Below are 17,115 nucleotides of genomic sequence, written 5' to 3' on the forward strand. Positions count from 1 at the left end.
ATCTGTTCTTCCAAGAACAGACGTCGGCGTTTGTTCTTCGAAGAACAGACGCGGCGGTCTGTTCTTCGAAGAACAGACGCGGCGGTCTGTTCTTCGAAGAACAGACGCGGCGGTCTGTTCTTCGAAGAACAGACCGCGTCTGTTCTTAAGAGCAGACGCGGCGGTCTGTTCTTCAAAGAACAGACTCCGGTCTGTTCTTTGAAGAACAGACCGCGTCTGTTCTTTGAAGAACAGACGTGGGTCTGTTCTTCAAAGAACAGACCCAGATCTGTTCTTTGAAGAACAGATCTGGTCTGTTCTTCAAAGAACAGACCTTCTGTTCTTTGAAGAACAGACTCCGGCGGTCTGTTCTTCAAAGAACAGACGCCAGCTCTTCTTCCCCGGCGAGGAGCTCTTCCTCGCCGGAAATTTAAAAAAAAATTGATTTTTTTTTCTGAAAAAAAGTTCAAAAAGGCCCCTGGATTAATTAGTAGTTAATTATGATTAATTGGTATTTTGGAATCTCACTCTCCAATTTAGTGCCACATCAGCATTGGGGGGGTTTTTGAACCGGTTTTGCCAAGTTCGGGGTAAAAGTGATCCGGTTTTGCTAATTTGGACGTTTTTGATACTTTGCGCCAAGTTCGGGGGGTAAAATAATCCTTCGTTCAATTTTTTATATAGTTTTGTAATCTTCTCTAATAGTAAACGAACTCTTGTTGATTTGGATTACAACAATACGAATTTATAATCCCAAAGAAGCTCTGAATTCCACCGATGAAGCAGACTTTGCTTTCTCTACCTCTCAATTAGCTATTCATTTACAGGTAATTCTTCCAAATATCTATTAAGTTTCAATTTTGTAATGTTGAATTTCACAAATTTTCATATTTTCTTGCTTGCTTAGTGGAAATTAAGAACTGGGTACTCATCAGTTTGCGAGAATTGTTAATTTTATTATCAATTTGGTTAGTAATAATGTATACGTGGGAATTAGGGTTAGAATTTGGAGAAATTAGGGTTAGAATTTGATTACAATTTTTTTTATGTCTGCTTTACTAAATTATTTTTAATTCAGATTGAGGTGTTTGCAGAGATACTATAGTTTGGCTATTCATCATTTTGCAAAAAAAGTTAAAGCAGCTAAGGCAGTGAGAAAATATTAGAAAACTATGGTAAGCTATTCATTCCTTTTAAATTTGTTAGTTTATATGGTTTTGGATTTTGGATATTTATAATCTGATTAGATTTTAATTTTCAGGATAACCAGTCCACTAAAAGAATTGTGAGCAGCTTAAGATCCGATAGAGTCAGTGAGTTGCCGAGTAACATCATAGATAACATTCTAATTTGTCTGCCCATTCATGAAGCAGTCAAGACTTGCATATTGTCCAAGAGTTGGAGGTTCAGGTGGAGATATCTTCCCAAATTGATATTTGACGATACTTTTTATCAGAGATTGATAAGACCCTCTATTTCAAAACGTGACATTACTAAACTCTTCTCTATTATCTATAGAGTTCTATTACTTCACCGTGGATCCATCTTGAATTTTACCTATCGTGTTCCCTTATTTTCAAGCCCTCGTGGCATTCACCGCTTGATGTTTTATCTGAGCGAGAAAGATGTTCACGGAATTGTCTTTGATTTTGGAGAAAGTCTTTATGATAGTGGTTATAAAATTGAGAGATTGCCATCATTTCTATTTTCATGTGTGACATTGAGGAGCTTGACCTTGTCCTCTTGCACTGTCACAGTTCCATTGGCATTTAAAGGATTTCCTAAGCTGATTTCTCTTACGTTTGACTCATTTTATTTTTATGCCAAAGGCGAAGTTGAAACTTTCATCTCTAAATGCCCATTACTTGAAAGACTTTCTATAAAATACTGTGACAATATTGATACCCTCGATATTGACATTCCTTATCTGAAGTTCTTTCAATTCTCTAGTTCTTCTTGTAAGGCTATTTGTTTTAGAAAAACTAGTCAGCATCTTTCAACAGTTATATTTGATGAAGAGTTTGGTGGACCCTATCACTCTGAACCAACCAAGCTTTTCGAATGTCTGGCTGTTGTCAAGCACTTTCGCCTCGGATATGACTTTTTGCATGTAAGCCTGTTGCTTTTGTTTACTTTGTATGCAGATTTGCTAATTTTGTAATGTTGATTTAGTTGGTAAATTCTTCTTTCTTATTTTGCATTCCTGCATTTTCTTCAAGTGCCTTTTTAATGGAAGAATGCCGATGAAACTTTCTCTTGGCGGTCTTAGAGTTCTTGAACTGCCTGAAATATGTTTTGGGCGGGCGAGTAATATCTCTTACGTTCTTTGCTTGATCGTCAACTCTCCTAACTTAAAGAAGCTGGAGATTGGGGTAATTTTCTATTTGTTCACTTTCTCTGAACGTTGTGTTTCATATTTTCCATCAAATTTAATGTTTGATGTGTTTGTTTTGTTAGTCTCTTGGAGCTGGTGAAGATATGGATCCTATTGCTCCAGAACTTTTAAAAGTAAAAGACCTCTTAGATAATGCACTGAAAAAACTTCGAGTGGTGAAGATGAATTTTGCAGAATTGCGAGTAAAACAAGCTAAACATGAACTTGATTTTATTAAGTTTCTATTGGCTGAATCAATAGTACTAGAAAAGATGTATATACAGCCTGCTAAAGGAACAGTTTGTGAGGAAGAGCTGAAGATTTTGAAAAAGGTACTTCGATTTCATCGTTCATCAAAGAAAGCAGAAATCGTAGCACTTAATCCTGTTGATGGTGAAGTTAGTAGTGAGTGATGATGGTGATGGTAGTGAAGGTTAGGAATTAGGACGATGGTTATGAAAATGCCGTGTTAGAAATTTATCTATTATTAAGTGACTGCAATTATTAAATTTATAAATTGTCGGTTCTTATTTCGGATTATGGATATTGTTTTGATTTGGCAGCTCTATTGTATAGTTTCATTGCATATTTTTGGTTTCTAATTCATCAATTGCTAATTTCATTTGATTGTATAGAAGAAAAGGCCCACATAAAAGGGGTATTTGCAAGAACTTCAAATAAAGGGTGTCCTTAAAAAAATAAAGTAGCTTTGTACATGAGCAAATTATCAGAAATGGACCAATCTTTGATACCTACTTATGATTTCTCTTTAATTATGACCAAATTACATCATTATAATGAATAAATTAATTACTTCAGGTGTTTGCTTAATTATTCATCAAGAAAATGCCTCTTCCTGCATAAAGAATTACAAAAAATTATGTGTGGAGCAAACATACAGCTAGGTATGCCTTTTCCTTTAATTTGTTCTTTCAAAATTTTCATATATAAAGATCTAATAATACATAATCGAGCAAAGGGTCATCCGATCTCTAAATTTATGATCCGGAATCAAATAACTCCCACTCTACTATTTTAATCAATTACAGTCAATACTTTATATTTTTAGATCAGTTAACATAATATTTTGGTCCCTAAAATTTTTCATATTGTTAGTGGAATTTTAAAACCCGAATCACAAATTCAAGGACCGGATCGGCACTTTACTCATATAACCTTCACAATATAAAAAAGATAAAGCCTTTAACACACAATTACAGAAAAGTATTAATAAAATTTCCATAAGCTGAAACAAAATGACCAATTCTAAATACACAACCAGTAATGATGATAGATATAAGAATAAAGCATAGTTTGTAGATGGGTGATAAATTAGTTGATATCTAAGTAAATCAGACCAATTATTTTTCAGCCATTCTTTAACTGAAGGCATCAATCAATCACACAAGCCCTGAAAACACTATATATAAGTTGCAAATAACAAGAAAAAAGAAAAAATCAGAGAGATCTCGAATTCGAGTCGTAGAATAGCATTTCTCAAATCAAAACAAATAAATAATAATAGAGCCTAAAGAGCTCAGAGATGTTTGTGACAGTAGCACCTTAAATAGAAGGTGGTAGATTGAATTTTATTGATCTCCTCAAATCAATATACCTGTAGAGACATTAAAAGGGGAGAACAGTTATGTAATGCAGGTACTTCTGCAACAGAACAGAATACCAGTATGAAAAAATGAAGAAATACAAGGCAATTTAAATTCAGAAGACCACAACCTAATCCAAAGAATTTATTAGATCTGTAAAATGGAAGACCAGCCAATCAGCTTCTACTGCTACAGCTTCTCGAAGTTGAACACCCGCATAGCAAATAAACATGTCAGCACCACCTGGTTTACGAGCCTACATGAAACAGACGAATAACGAAAACATACCAAGGATAAGAATGTCTCTGTTAAAGCATACCAAGAGAATAAAGGAATCTCATTTCTTTGTCAAACTGTTTGGAAATCTTTTAGAATCCTTTAGAATCCTACATTCCAACCAAACAACTATAGATCTATAATGTATGGAAATCTTTTAGAATCCTGCATTTACAGAAATATATTTATATTATAACTTATTCTAGTAAAAAAAAAGTCATTTTCCTGTTCTCTATTTCAGCATTTTCATTCCCATACTACATAGCTATAGATCAATGTGATAATATTGGCAAAGCATTCATTGTGGCGGTCTGTTGTATGTAGCCTTTTGGCCTAGAATTGACAATGTAAATTAGAACAGGTTAACTATTTTTTTTTTCAATCAAATAGTCTCCTAACAATGATTTGAATTAAAGTATGAAAGTACCAATGAAATTATTTACCTCAAGATCAGTTGCACCATCCCCAATCATAACCATAGACTTGTATCCTTGAGCCTGGTTTATCATCATAAACAGCTTTAGATTTGTTCGAAGAAACCATGCATGAAACTAGTAGTTGTGACACTGACCTTCCTTATTTGCTCTACTGCAGTTGCTTTTCCTCCGCTCCTTGAAGTAGGCTCATTTGCATCAAAACCCGAGAACTCCCCCGAATTTCCAAACAGCATTTGGTTGGCAAATATATTTTCAAGTGGAATCCCAAGGATAGATGCAATAGGCTGCAACCAAGTTGTCTAATTCTAATCTATCTCTTTTAATAAATAAAAAAAAAAGCAATCTTTTAAACTGGTTTTGAATTACAAATGCACACTGTAATCATGTTCTTCAGTTACTATGCAGAGCGACTCTTCTGCATATATAAGTATCGGAAGTATTTATGTTCTGTATTTGAACTTTGATCAGGAATTGAGCATGCATGGTACAGTTATTAATAAATTTTAAAGTAATTGCTTATTCACTGTTCCTCTTCCTCTGTTGAAAATTTGTGCACCTACCAATTCAAATAAAAACTTCAAGAGATGCAGGATGAGGTTTACTACAAGGATGAAGATCTTCATACAAAAAAGACTTTTAAGAGCACATGACATGGTTCCTATATCACTAGAAGGTGCTTGCATGTAGTTCAAGGATTTCCTATAATATGAATATAATATTGTAAAGCTACTTATTAAAATATGCGGGTTCTTTATAGTTATCCTATAGTTTCATTTCAGATATTGTAAGCATTAAACAGTTATAACATCAAAGCTTGATAAACGACTGAAATAACAGAATGAAGCAAGAAAAAAATAACAATTCAATCAGGTAGCATACATTGATCATCTGACGAAAGCCTCCAGAGATAAAATAAACAGTTTTATCCTTAGCCTTCAGCTTCTGAATTAACTCATCTATGCCAGGTGAAAGCCTACAGAATATAGAATAACGAATTAACAACAATGGAGACTCTTCAAATTTACCTTTAAGTTAAATGCCATAAAATTAAGGGAAAATCAGAAGGTAAATTAAAACAAAACAGACATTCAAATCCTTTTGTTCATCAAGTGGCCAAACAATTGAATTACTCATGTCCTAGATCAAAAATAAAAGAATAGTCAATTATGCATACTGTTTTTCCAAATAAGAACATATACATACTAAATCCAAACTCTGTTGGCGTCAAGGATGTCTAAAAAGCACAAGAAGCAAAATGCATCAAATAACAAGAATAATGGTGTGTTCAGCAGTGGGAAAAGCACTTTCCTTACTTTTTTTAGTTTTGAATACTACTGTTTTAGAAAAGCTGGTGTATAGATGCTTTTCCAACTGAAGAGATTGGGAAAAAATTTAGAATATTTTTAAGAAAAACAGTTAATTAATTTTTTTTTAAAAAGTATAAGAGCTCTTTTTGTCCCCAAACAACAATTGCCTTAAGTATCCTACGATTACAAAGTGTGTCATTAACTTTTTCACTCACTCTAAAACAGGCATGATGCTCGCACATATATTTACAATCAGCCATCTCAAAATTCCAAACTAGTAAATGAAAAATTATAATTCTTTTAGACCGTATACAACTCCCCAACTTTTTATGAATTTAAGTATATCTTAAACATATTGCAATTTGCAACTAAATAAAGAGTTTTCATATTAAACAGCCTAAATATGTAAGAACATGGCTTGAGTTGAATCACAATATCAAAGAGAAGGCAGAAACGGAAACAGCAATTGAAGAAAAATGATTTAGGATGAAGTTACAAGAAGAGTTTGATCTCTAAGCTTACGATTTACAAAAGGACACAGTGAGGATAGAACAAAGGGTCAACTAATTGAATATCTAGTCTAGTTGAGGTGATTTAAAATGTACGCAATAGATTAAGGGTAAAAGAAGGAAGCAAGATAGTCTGCCATTTCCTATGAGCTTTTGCTGTATATCCAATGTTCTTTTGTGAACTCCATAATCATAGACAGCTAGCAAGAAGGAAAGGTCCTACTCTAATTGTTTCATCATCATGATATAAATTTCCACAAGGTACCATCGACCTGCCTTAAATGTTACGCAAAACAGATCAATCATATTAAAAATCAAAAGTATATCAAACCCTTAAATACTAAAACAAAGGGGAAAATATAAGTACAATTAAGGAATAACATACTTTGGGGGCCGCTTCTCAAGATAATCGTGGACCTGAGATAGAGATGGCTTGAACAGAGATAGTCTAGCTGCCAAGGCCTCCTCGAAAGGAACAGAACCACTCATTGCTCTGGCAAACTCCAAGCACCAAATTCAGAATTATATAATACTAAGAATTACCGCAAATTTTTAAGGAAATGACAAGTAAAACTTACTTAGCTGTCCATTCTGCAACAGCATTTCCAGCTCCACAAAACTCTGCAAGTTCATCAATGCCCTCATCTAGGCATACCGTGCTATCAACATCGAAGCATACTGCATCAGCACTTCTCCAGAGCTCAAGAACCTCTGCAAATTTGATTAAGCAATCAACAATTATACCAAAATAGATACCAATCTTATAAATTTAATCTGCAAGGCTCAGGTGAAAGTAGTCCAGAGTTAATGATTGAAACCTTTTGAGGCCAATCTATTGTCGAAGTGGTCCACTTTGGGAGGGTCTAATGGTTGAACTGAAGCAGTAACTGAATTGAATGATTGAGGAAGTTTCATAAACAAATTTCTCCCTCCAACAGAATTCTTTTTCAACTGTAGAGATAATGCTGGAATAATACAAGAGCGATACTGTCTGCAAGTAGCAGGAAAGGGATTGATTCGCGAATGCACCAACCTTTCCATCAATAATCTATTGCCAAAAAGATCGATAAGCAAAACGTAAACCGCAAAAACTTATAATGACATTGTATCTCACTAGTGCTGAAACTGCTCCAATATGTTAACTCCTTATATAGTGTAACATAAATGGGTCTTCTATGAAATATAACTTTAAGAGAACTACTGAACATGCATGAAATAAATACAATTCAACAAGAAATGCACTAGCTACTTTCAAAAATAAAATAATGATAGATCCGTAAGACTTGCACATTCACTAAACAGAAAGAAAAAACGTGTACCCTTTGTTTGGTAGGTAAGAAAAACACTAATAAAACACAAAGAAAAAGCAAAAAGCACACAAATTTACTACACCCAGAAACCAAAAACAATTCAACCTTCTACCATTTTAACACAATTTCACCCACATCAAGCAGACAGGGAGGAAACAGATAGCTAGAACATAATATATATTATAAAAAAAAACAAAAATGTGAACAGAAATCTGAATTTAAAAGCATAAATTACAAAAATTACTGACGTGTGAAACTTACAGCTCTAGCTTCCGGAATCTTTGCTAAGGATTATTGCTGTTAGATGTTATAAATTTTGGTTTATCAATTCTATGCGGTGAGTGCGGTCTCAGTGCTTGTTAATGTTAGATCCCTCTGCTCTGCTTACTTTTAGCTCCCGCTAATTGCTATTGGTTTGGTCCCGAATTTACCTCAAGCCATTTGTTGGTTGGGTTGGTGGTGACTGGTGGGGTGGAGGGTGGGAGATTATTAAAATGTCCCACTATGTTGGAATAAGAAAAGCCTATATAAAATTAGTTCATTTCAAATAAAAATAGTACTATACAACAAATAAATTTTCAAATTTATAAGTCCTACCATAAATTAGGGTAGGCATGAACCGGTTAATCGGTCCATGAAGGTAATTTATGGTCCATAATAGTACGGTTTTTAAAATTAAAAAATTAAATTTAAAATTTTAAACGGTTAACCACTAAATCGATTAACCATCTAAAACGGTTTGATTTTTTCGTTTTGCGGTTTTTAACCATATCACATTAAAAAAATTATATATAGAAAAAGAAAAAAATTTAAATACAGTCTAATCGTAAAATTTTAATTTTCATTCTATTTATTTTTATAACAAACAAAAAATAAAAATATATATTATTTATAAACCGATTAACTGCGGTTTTTAAAATTTCAAAATCAAAACTAAACCATTAACCATAAAAATTAAAAATCAAAATATAAACCTAAACTCTCGGATCGGTTAACCATATTTATTGGTTCAGTTTTTCGGTTTCGGTTCGGTTAATCAGATTGACCAAGTTTTTTTCCCCACCCCTACCATAAACGAATTGAGTTTTAATGTGTTCATGTTCAACTCTGTATATGAACGAAATGTTCACATTTATTCGAATTTTGAATAAAATATTCATATTCAGTTCATTTATAATTTATAATATTCATATTTGGTTCATATTCAACTTGTGTTCCTTCATGTATCAGCTAAATGAACAAGCTTGTGAAGGTTCTTAACGAGCTTTTTAATGAACTCGTTTCTTTAACGATTTAACGGACAAACACCAACCAAAACTACATAATTTTATGTTTCTTATTTATCAAGTATGCATAGAGCGTTCAAAACAATATAATTTTAATATATTAAAAAATATTTAATATTTTATTTAAAAGTTATTAGCAAAATTATAAACTTTTTATCAGATTTTTATACAAGTCAGTTCGTGAATTTTTTGTTGAGGTTGTTCCCAAACAGTAATCAAACACCGCGATATTCATGTTCAACTTTTTTTCAATAAATGAATATAAAATTAAAGTCAAAGTCGATTCATCTATAACATAAACAAATAGAAACAAAGCTCTTTGTCAAAACAAACACCGTACTCCTTACGAGCAGCTCGGTTTTTTGGTAGTACAGTTGGCCATGGGATGGGTCAGCATGTGAACCGGCCTAGTTAAACCCGACCGAGAATCAGTAAATCAAAAGCAGACCAAAACCGGTTCGGAACCGTGGAAAGACCGGTTTCATGCCAGTTCCAAATTTTTTAAACCGTGAATCGACGGTTCTGGGTTGAAACCGGCAGTTCAAAGGCCAAATCCGCCGATAAAAAGTTGATTAATATATATATATAAGATACAAATTATATTTATTTTAGTTAATTTTTTGGTTACCATAATATTTATAATTTTTTATCTTATTATTTTATTGCAATGTTATTTTCACGTGTTATTTTATTTTTAGATTATAATTTTAAAAATTAAATTTTAATTTTACTTTCAATTTTTTTAAACTGCCTAGAACCCGGAACCAGAACTGTTCGGTTCCGAACCGGAATGAAATCGTCATTTAAACGTCTGGGCCAGTTTCATTTTTTCTTTAACCGTGACCTGACAGTTCCAAACCGGAACTTTGGAACTGCCAGGTTGTGAATCGTGTACACCTCTAATTTATAGCCCCGTCCTTGATCACTTCACCGCCAAAAATGCTATATTTTTTATGGGTGGGAATCATAAAATTAAGAGAAAATTAAGATAAATACTCCATTTTCAAAAATAATATGATTTCCTACCTAAATAAGAAAAAGATAAAAAAATAACTCATCCTTTTAATGTATTTATTTCTTTTACTATAACACCTATTTGTATTATAATTAGGGTCAGTGTCATAAAATTCATGACCAAATTTACACGTTTTTTCAATTTAATCACATTCTTTAAAACTTCTCATAAAGACACACCAACTTTTATTTCCAAATTCATACATTGTGCTGACGTGTCACTCATCCATCGATTACAAATAACTTACATCTCAGCAAATTGCACCAATGAATGAGTGTCACGTCAGTCCACGTGGAAAAAAAAAATGAAAGTTGGTGTCTTTTTATGAATTTTTTTTTAAAATGTGATTAAATTGAGAAAACGTGTAAAATTAGTTAATTTTGCATGACATTACCCCCTTATAATTATACCTACCTTTTATTACTATTTTATTCTAATTATATTTTTTTAAACTTTTAAGTGACAACTGTCACATTTTTCTTTTTTTATCTCTCCTTCTTTTTTTTCCCATTATTTCTTCTCGTTTTATGTTTTTTTCCTGCCATTTTGTTTCTCTTTCTTTTTATTTCTTCTCCATTATTATTTTCTTCTTCGTTGTTAATTCATCGCTTCGCCATCTTTCTATCGTCGCTCCGCTGTTTTTTCATATTTGATTTTAGCGATTTTTTTATTAACTCGTGGTGATTAATACGATTTATTATAACTTTTAGATTTAAATAAATTACTCTTGAATTTTCTCAATTTTAGATCTAAAAGTCTGTATTAAAAACGATCCTCTACAGAAAATAGTGTCTGATTATCATGTCAGTATCACCACATTATCATGTCGTTATCATAACACTACTGAAACTAATATTTGATTATCATATTGATAACATAACATTATCATGTTGATATCATAACATTATCATATGATACCGAGATAATAATATTTATATTACCTATAGGATAATGTTATGATAAAACACATGTCTGTATCATGTGAGTATCACTATATTATCATGTTGTTATCATAATATTGCAGTATAATAACCAAATGATATTGAAATATGACAAGATTGTGATAATTGTATCATATCCTATGTAAAAAATAAATTACATATTTATAATAATCAGATGATTTTGGAGTAAAATTATAAATATTTTAACACCAAGAGTGAAAATATAAACCCGAAAAAAACATGAGGTATTTTCTGTAACTTTTTCATAAATATTTTTATTTTTAATATAAATACCTATTTCCCTAAAATAAAAAGCCCAAAAGTAAAAGCCCGCCCTTTCTTTAAATAATATAAACCCTAACACAGAGAATTTGAGAAAAACCTCTCAATTGAAAAATGACTGTTCAGAATTCAACTTCCACTTCACAATCAAATTCACTCATTTCCACAGCTACACCACGCAATCATGATCATTTCTTCGGTAATGTAGCTCGCAACTTTCTTTTTAATCCTTTTGGTTTCAATTTTAGACTGTTATTGATTAAGTTTTGATGATAATAAAAATATTGATTATCGTATAGTATGGAAGGAGTTCGTATGGGGAGGAATAGCAGGTGGTTTCGGAGAAGGAATGATGCATCCTATTGATACTATTAAAACTCGTATTCAAACCCAAGCTTTTTTTAATCTTAACCCTAATCAGGTATTTGCACTCCTTTTTTTTATTTAATCCAATTTCTAATTTTATTTGAAAATAAGAGTTATTTTCGTATAGTCTAAAAATTCTGATTGGAATTTTCTTATTTCCATTGATTTTTGTTATATGTTTGCAAAGATTCTTAGTTGCTAGCAATAATTTAATATGTATAAATTTAAAGAAAACAAAAAAATTATTCGTTTATGCAAGAATTTAATTCCATTAGTTGTTTGTGCTCGAGATAGAATTAGCCGTTTCTTGATTTTTCACCTTTATTTTGGCTTTGGGAAAAGATTAATTAGTTTAAAAGTGCAAAATTTTCAATTGAATTACATTATTATTGGCGAGTTGCCGAGTTCTATTGTTGAAAAAGCTAAAAAAGCAAAAGGAAAAGCAATGCTTTTTGAAGTAAATAGAATAACATTCTAAAATTGACATGATTTTGTAATAATTCTTTTGAATTCTTGCTTGTGGCCAATTCCAGCAAGGCCTAACTCTGTCTCTCCCATACTAGCAGAGTCAAAAGAGCATACTTCAGATGGTCAGAGCGGTCCATGCTGCTGATGGACTAAAAGGTACATTTTTTAAAAAAATTGTTTCATTTTTTTAATGACGTGTAACCTCAATCATTAATATAGCATTTACATTTTTTGGAATTTCAAACATTCAATTAATTAAAAGCTATATGTGGCAATTATTTTGTTTTGAACGCCTCTTAGTAGCTAGAATTTAGTTATTTCAAATGAAAAAAAGTAATTTATTGAAAAGTAATGTATTTATGCCAAAGCCAAAATAATTTAATTCTTATATATGACATACAATGCCTCATCTGTTGATGTTATAAATGTTTACCTGATTATAGAGTTGTCTATGAACTGATTATTCTCTTAGGCTTTTACAGAGGTGTAGCTCCTGGAGTTATTGGATCCCTTGCAACTGGTGCTACATATTTTGGTTTTATAGAATCTACTAAGAAGTGGATTGAAGAATCACATCCTGGCCTCGGGGGTCATTGGGCACATTTCATTGCCGGAGCCTTAGGTAAGCTGTCTGATGCTTCATGCTTCCAAGTTTTTTAATGCTATTCTTGTGACCTCATCTCATGCTGGAAAGAAATAGTTGGTTTGATTGATTTATAAGAGTTTTATGTACATTGCTTTTAATATCAATGGATTCACTTTTTATTCCACATTGGAGTTTTACAATTGATGTCAAAGCAACCTGCTAGTACATGTTCGGAATTCAATACCATACAGAGTTAAGTGTTACACTGGGAATCTGGATAAGCCACTTTTCAAAATCCCAGACTCGTATGGTGGGCTATGATTCTAAGCTATTTTAAGGCTTTGAGTTTGGCGTGAAGATTTAAGTGGGGAGTTCGACCCACATTTAAAAAGAATAGTCAGTTTTGATTTATTTATAAGGATTTTATATATTACTAAAATAACTAACAGATAACAGAATTTGCGTCACCTGAACAGGTTTTTCCCTGTCACAAGATAGTAAGCCAACAGCATACACCGAGCTTGATTTTATAATTTTTATGTAATGTGCTCTAGAATAAACTACTATGTTGTGAAGTATATTTCTGCTGAAATTTAAGCATATGACAGAGATCTGATCTTGGGCATTTCGCATTCATTAATAATTTGATTTTGCTATCCCATAGGCTTAGTCTAGTGTCATTCCCCCCCTTTACAATAAAAAAAATAATTTTTTTGCTAATATAGGAATCCCATGTGTAGAACTTCATTTTGTCCATTTTGCAGTAAATGGTTTTGAAATATTAATATAATACACCTTGTATAAATTATCTTTGTGGCATAGAAATGCATCCACTGCTTATTATGGTTACATTGATTGAAGTAGAAGTTCAGTATTTTTTCACTGCTAACCTCTAGTTTTTCCTAAGAAACTCAACAACTCATGAAACTCGTTTTGGCATGTGTTCAAGCATTCATACTCGTGATCTATTGCATTTACATTGGGAAACTTCCTTATCTCTATCATGGTCCGACAGTCGATAATGAGCAATTGACTTTCTATATGCGGCAGCTCCTATTCTAACTTGGATATCAAGAGTTCAGTGACTTCTTCCCTCTTTCTATTATACATTGTTTTTTTATCTTCTTCACTTTTTAAGCATTCACAATTGATAGCCTCTTGTAGTTGCATTGAAAACATAAACTTCTGTGTAATCTCTTTTTGCATAAAGATTAGTCGAGTTTCGTTGAATTGATATCTGTGTTACTTTCAATCATTCACATGCTCATGGATCACTAAACTATTATAGCTGTTGCTTTAATTGTTTTTCCCAACCATTTTTCTTTTACTTTTTTGTGTTTTCTACTATCTGATGAAACGTTCTGGAGTAGCAAGTCATTCGATTTTATGAGAAATCTAACTCTAGTTTTCTTTCATCTTCACCATTTCAGGAGATACGCTTGGTTCTATTGTGTTTGTTCCTTGTGAAGTAATTAAGCAACGGATGCAGGTGCAAGGCACAAGAACATCTTGGACAAATGCTATTGTGAAAGACAGCATTGGTGCGAAATCTAGTGGGCAAATGTATGGCTATTATACAGGAATGTTACATGCTGGCAGATCAATATTAAAGGCGCAAGGACCAAGAGGATTATATGCTGGGTAAATTCTCAATGAAGTTCCTTTTATGTGGCTGATTTTTTTTTTATTATTTATATTATATAAAGTATATCAATCACTATATTTCTAATAACACTTCTCGCCCTGTGCTTTCAGCATTGGTATACTTTGGATGAATTCATACTTTTTAACTGTACAGAGTTTTGTGTCTTGTGTTATTGTTGTGTATGTCAAAGAACTATAGCAAAACAGTTCTGTATCTTGTGTGATCGTACTATTGTTGTCGTGTGCATGTGGAAGTGCAGGCTTTTATAATTAATGAAGGAGATTATTTAGTACTGCTTTGAAGTTGACAAGAGCTTCCTTCCAACAATGTGCCTTAATTGTGAATCATGTGCGTTATTTCTAAGTAGTATCATGTTGGCACCAGAAGCAATTTGTTTACACTAGGCTGGACCTTCATCAAGACATGAAGCTTTAGTTTAACTCACGCTTTTATACATGCATGAACTTGATGCATTATCAAGGTGTTCCTAATCTCTTTCACAATGTCAATTTTCAACCTGCTCTATACAAGGGAATAGATAGCAGATTTACATAGTTTAAGCTTTGCATGATTACTTATTCCATCTTCTTGATCTTTAAAATTAGTGGTTTTGGCAATTAAGATGGTATCAAAATTTTAAAATAGTTATCATTTCTGTAAATAATTTGAAACCTGTATTTTTGTTACTTTCGCAGTTATTGGTCTACACTTGCAAGGGATGTGCCATTTGCTGGTCTCATGGTTTGTATTTCTTTTTAATCCTCGGTTTTAACCTGTAAATAGATTCATATAGATATATTTGTATGATATTAGCATTGGTATAAATACAGCTTATGTAAGTCGATAGTTAATGTACGCTTTGTAGGTTATGTTTTATGAAGCCCTGAAAGATATGACAGAGTATGGGAAGAAAAAATGGATCCCTAATGCAGATCGCTTCATTCATAGTTCTGTAGAGGGCCTTGTCCTTGGAGGATTGGCTGGTGGTATGTGCTGCATTTCTGCTATAAAATATATATATTAAAAAGAAAACCAGACTCAACAGATATTTTGAATGTTTTCATCTCGTCTTTAGTAACGTAATAAATACGAAGTTCGCTTGCTGACAGAACTTCTAAACTTTCTTTAAAATGTATAAATTAATCAAGTTGCTATATTTAATTTTGTGATGCAACCGTAAGAATAACATTTCATGCTTGAAGATTCGTGGCTTTTGTAATTTTGATGCAGGTTTCAGTGCTTATCTTACAACTCCATTGGATGTCATCAAAACAAGATTGCAAGTCCAGGGATCAACTATCAGGTATAACTCTGAAGAACTTGAACTTTTCTTGCGTGTTACGCTCTTCGCGTAAATCTTAAACGACAGTAGTAGAAATGTTAAGTTTGATTCTTTTAATTTATGAAAAATTAAGGTACAATGGGTGGTTAGATGCAATACAAAGGATATGGAGGATAGAAGGAGTGAAAGGAATGTTTAGAGGAAGCATCCCGAGGATATCATGGTACATCCCGGCCTCTGCTCTGACGTTCATGGCCGTAGAATTTCTGAGAGAGCAATTCAATGACAATAGAGACAGCAGCGAAGTTGCAAACTTAACAATAGAGAAGAAGAAGGGATCATCTTTACCAGAGGTAGCTTAGAACTGAATCCCTGTTTTTGTCATCACTGTGTCGTATAGATTCTGTCCGAAATGCATTTGTAATTCTTTATCCGACCAAAAGCTGGACGATATGGCTCTTTTCATTGCTTGAGAAGTTATATACTTTCTTGGAAACTAGATATAGGCTGAGATGTGAATTTTTCTAATTTTAAAATTTCTTTCTTCATTTGTAACACTATAAAAATCAAATATACAATTGAAATACAAATTCAAATAAAAAGAAATTGAAGTAAGCTGGAGTGATGATAAACAAAATCTAAATGTTGCTGTTTCATTAATTTTAGTTATATTTTAATTTGACTTTTTTTGTTTCATCAATAATTAAGTTTAGTTGAATCAAATGAGTTTGGTTTTACTCGCCTAAGCTAGCATCAATTGAATGATTATCTTTTCTCGTGTTTGCATTCTTTTTAAATCAATGGGATGAATTTTGCCTTCAATGTACATTATTAACTATGAGTAAATTACATTTAATTTATTTAATTTTGGATGATTTAATTGCAATTAAAATAAATTTATAATTGAAAGTTAAAAAATTAGCTAGTATTAATAAAAAGGGTACATATTTAGATTCTTTTGTATTATTAGCCAAATAAGTCTAAAGTTCATCTTAAATTTATTGGATTATTGTTAGTTGATTTCATTACCCAAACTTTAAAACACAATCATCTCAAATAAAAATAAAACTTCACTCAGTTTTTTTGTTTTTTCAAGGAAAGAAACTCTTCGCAATTAGAAGTCTTCAAATTTTTGTTTTTAATTTGTATTCTATAGTTTCTATAATTTTTTTCGGCGAAGGTTTCAGGATTTGACCATAATCATATTTTAATTAGAATAATAATTGGTAAGAAAAGTACTTGTTGTAATATCGATTGTTGAATATTTGATACCAATCGTTGTGATTGGTTCATAACCGGATTGGTATGTTCAGCGGAATCGAAGTCATCCGCTAGATATTTAATTATGAATTTAACCAAATAAAAATATAACAAAAAAATAAATAATATAAGAGATTTACGTGATTCAGCAATAAAACGTACATACACGAACGAAAAAATCGAGTCAT

General features: G+C 32.2%; 3 protein-coding genes across 7 annotated transcripts; 2 read left to right on the plus strand and 1 right to left on the minus strand.

The window, feature by feature from the left end:
* The first annotated feature begins 658 nt into the window (after window positions 1–658).
* LOC126673250 (F-box/FBD/LRR-repeat protein At1g13570-like) lies at window positions 659–2,941 on the plus strand. Of its 2 annotated transcripts, none has more exons than XM_050367327.2 (5): window positions 659–806; window positions 1,058–1,154; window positions 1,241–2,089; window positions 2,199–2,351; window positions 2,437–2,941. In XM_050367327.2, exons 2-5 carry the CDS (start codon window positions 1,152–1,154, stop codon window positions 2,764–2,766), a joined length of 1,335 nt encoding a protein of 444 aa, XP_050223284.1. In that variant the 5' UTR covers window positions 659–806; window positions 1,058–1,151; the 3' UTR covers window positions 2,767–2,941. The 2 variants fall into 2 exon arrangements, with proteins under 2 accessions (XP_050223284.1, XP_050223285.1); XM_050367328.2 differs by having other exon boundaries at window positions 660–806; window positions 1,074–1,154.
* A 725-nt stretch (window positions 2,942–3,666) lies between these two features.
* LOC126673251 (phosphoserine phosphatase, chloroplastic) lies at window positions 3,667–8,304 on the minus strand. 3 transcript variants are annotated; one of them, XM_050367330.2, is made up of 10 exons: window positions 8,120–8,304; window positions 8,058–8,073; window positions 7,305–7,534; window positions 7,065–7,197; window positions 6,872–6,979; window positions 5,550–5,643; window positions 4,805–4,954; window positions 4,677–4,730; window positions 4,088–4,213; window positions 3,667–3,968 (listed from the first exon to the last, which is right to left on the minus strand). In XM_050367330.2, exons 3-9 carry the CDS (start codon window positions 7,525–7,527, stop codon window positions 4,088–4,090), a joined length of 888 nt encoding a protein of 295 aa, XP_050223287.1. In that variant the 5' UTR covers window positions 7,528–7,534; window positions 8,058–8,073; window positions 8,120–8,304; the 3' UTR covers window positions 3,667–3,968. The 3 variants fall into 3 exon arrangements, with proteins under 3 accessions (XP_050223287.1, XP_050223288.1, XP_050223286.1); XM_050367331.2 differs by having other exon boundaries at window positions 7,305–7,477; window positions 8,058–8,302; XM_050367329.2 differs by having other exon boundaries at window positions 3,667–4,213; window positions 8,058–8,304.
* Window positions 8,305–11,383: 3,079 nt separating this feature from the next.
* Window positions 11,384–16,282, plus strand: LOC126675436 (uncharacterized). 2 transcript variants are annotated; one of them, XM_050370077.2, is made up of 9 exons: window positions 11,384–11,519; window positions 11,620–11,741; window positions 12,250–12,310; window positions 12,627–12,776; window positions 14,171–14,381; window positions 15,081–15,126; window positions 15,251–15,371; window positions 15,616–15,688; window positions 15,801–16,282. In XM_050370077.2, the coding sequence occupies exons 1-9, from the start codon at window positions 11,435–11,437 to the stop codon at window positions 16,027–16,029; spliced, it is 1,098 nt and encodes a 365-aa protein (XP_050226034.1). In that variant the 5' UTR covers window positions 11,384–11,434; the 3' UTR covers window positions 16,030–16,282. The 2 variants fall into 2 exon arrangements, with proteins under 2 accessions (XP_050226034.1, XP_050226035.1); XM_050370078.2 differs by having other exon boundaries at window positions 12,253–12,310.
* The last annotated feature ends 833 nt before the right edge of the window (window positions 16,283–17,115 follow it).

Source organism: Mercurialis annua, linkage group LG3 (genome assembly GCF_937616625.2).
Source record: "Mercurialis annua linkage group LG3, ddMerAnnu1.2, whole genome shotgun sequence".
NCBI classification, from domain to species: domain Eukaryota; kingdom Viridiplantae; phylum Streptophyta; class Magnoliopsida; order Malpighiales; family Euphorbiaceae; genus Mercurialis; species Mercurialis annua.

Bases quoted from the DNA above. Each gene is read 5' to 3' on its own strand.
- LOC126673250 (XM_050367327.2), top strand. The intron at 2,090-2,198 runs GTAAGCCTGTTG...ATTTTCTTCAAG, and splicing joins TCGGATATGACTTTTTGCAT to TGCCTTTTTAATGGAAGAAT. The intron at 2,352-2,436 runs GTAATTTTCTAT...TTGTTTTGTTAG, and splicing joins TAAAGAAGCTGGAGATTGGG to TCTCTTGGAGCTGGTGAAGA.
- LOC126673251 (XM_050367330.2), bottom strand. From the start codon at position 7,527: ATGGAAAGGTTGGTGCATTCGCGAATCAATCCCTTTCCTGCTACTTGC. The intron at 7,198-7,304 runs GTTTCAATCATT...TCAAATTTGCAG, and splicing joins CAATAGATTGGCCTCAAAAG to AGGTTCTTGAGCTCTGGAGA. The intron at 4,731-4,804 runs GTCAGTGTCACA...ATGATAAACCAG, and splicing joins CAGTAGAGCAAATAAGGAAG to GCTCAAGGATACAAGTCTAT.
- LOC126675436 (XM_050370077.2), top strand. From the start codon at position 11,435: ATGACTGTTCAGAATTCAACTTCCACTTCACAATCAAATTCACTCATT. The intron at 15,372-15,615 runs GTATGTGCTGCA...ATTTTGATGCAG, and splicing joins CCTTGGAGGATTGGCTGGTG to GTTTCAGTGCTTATCTTACA. The intron at 15,689-15,800 runs GTATAACTCTGA...TGAAAAATTAAG, and splicing joins GTCCAGGGATCAACTATCAG to GTACAATGGGTGGTTAGATG.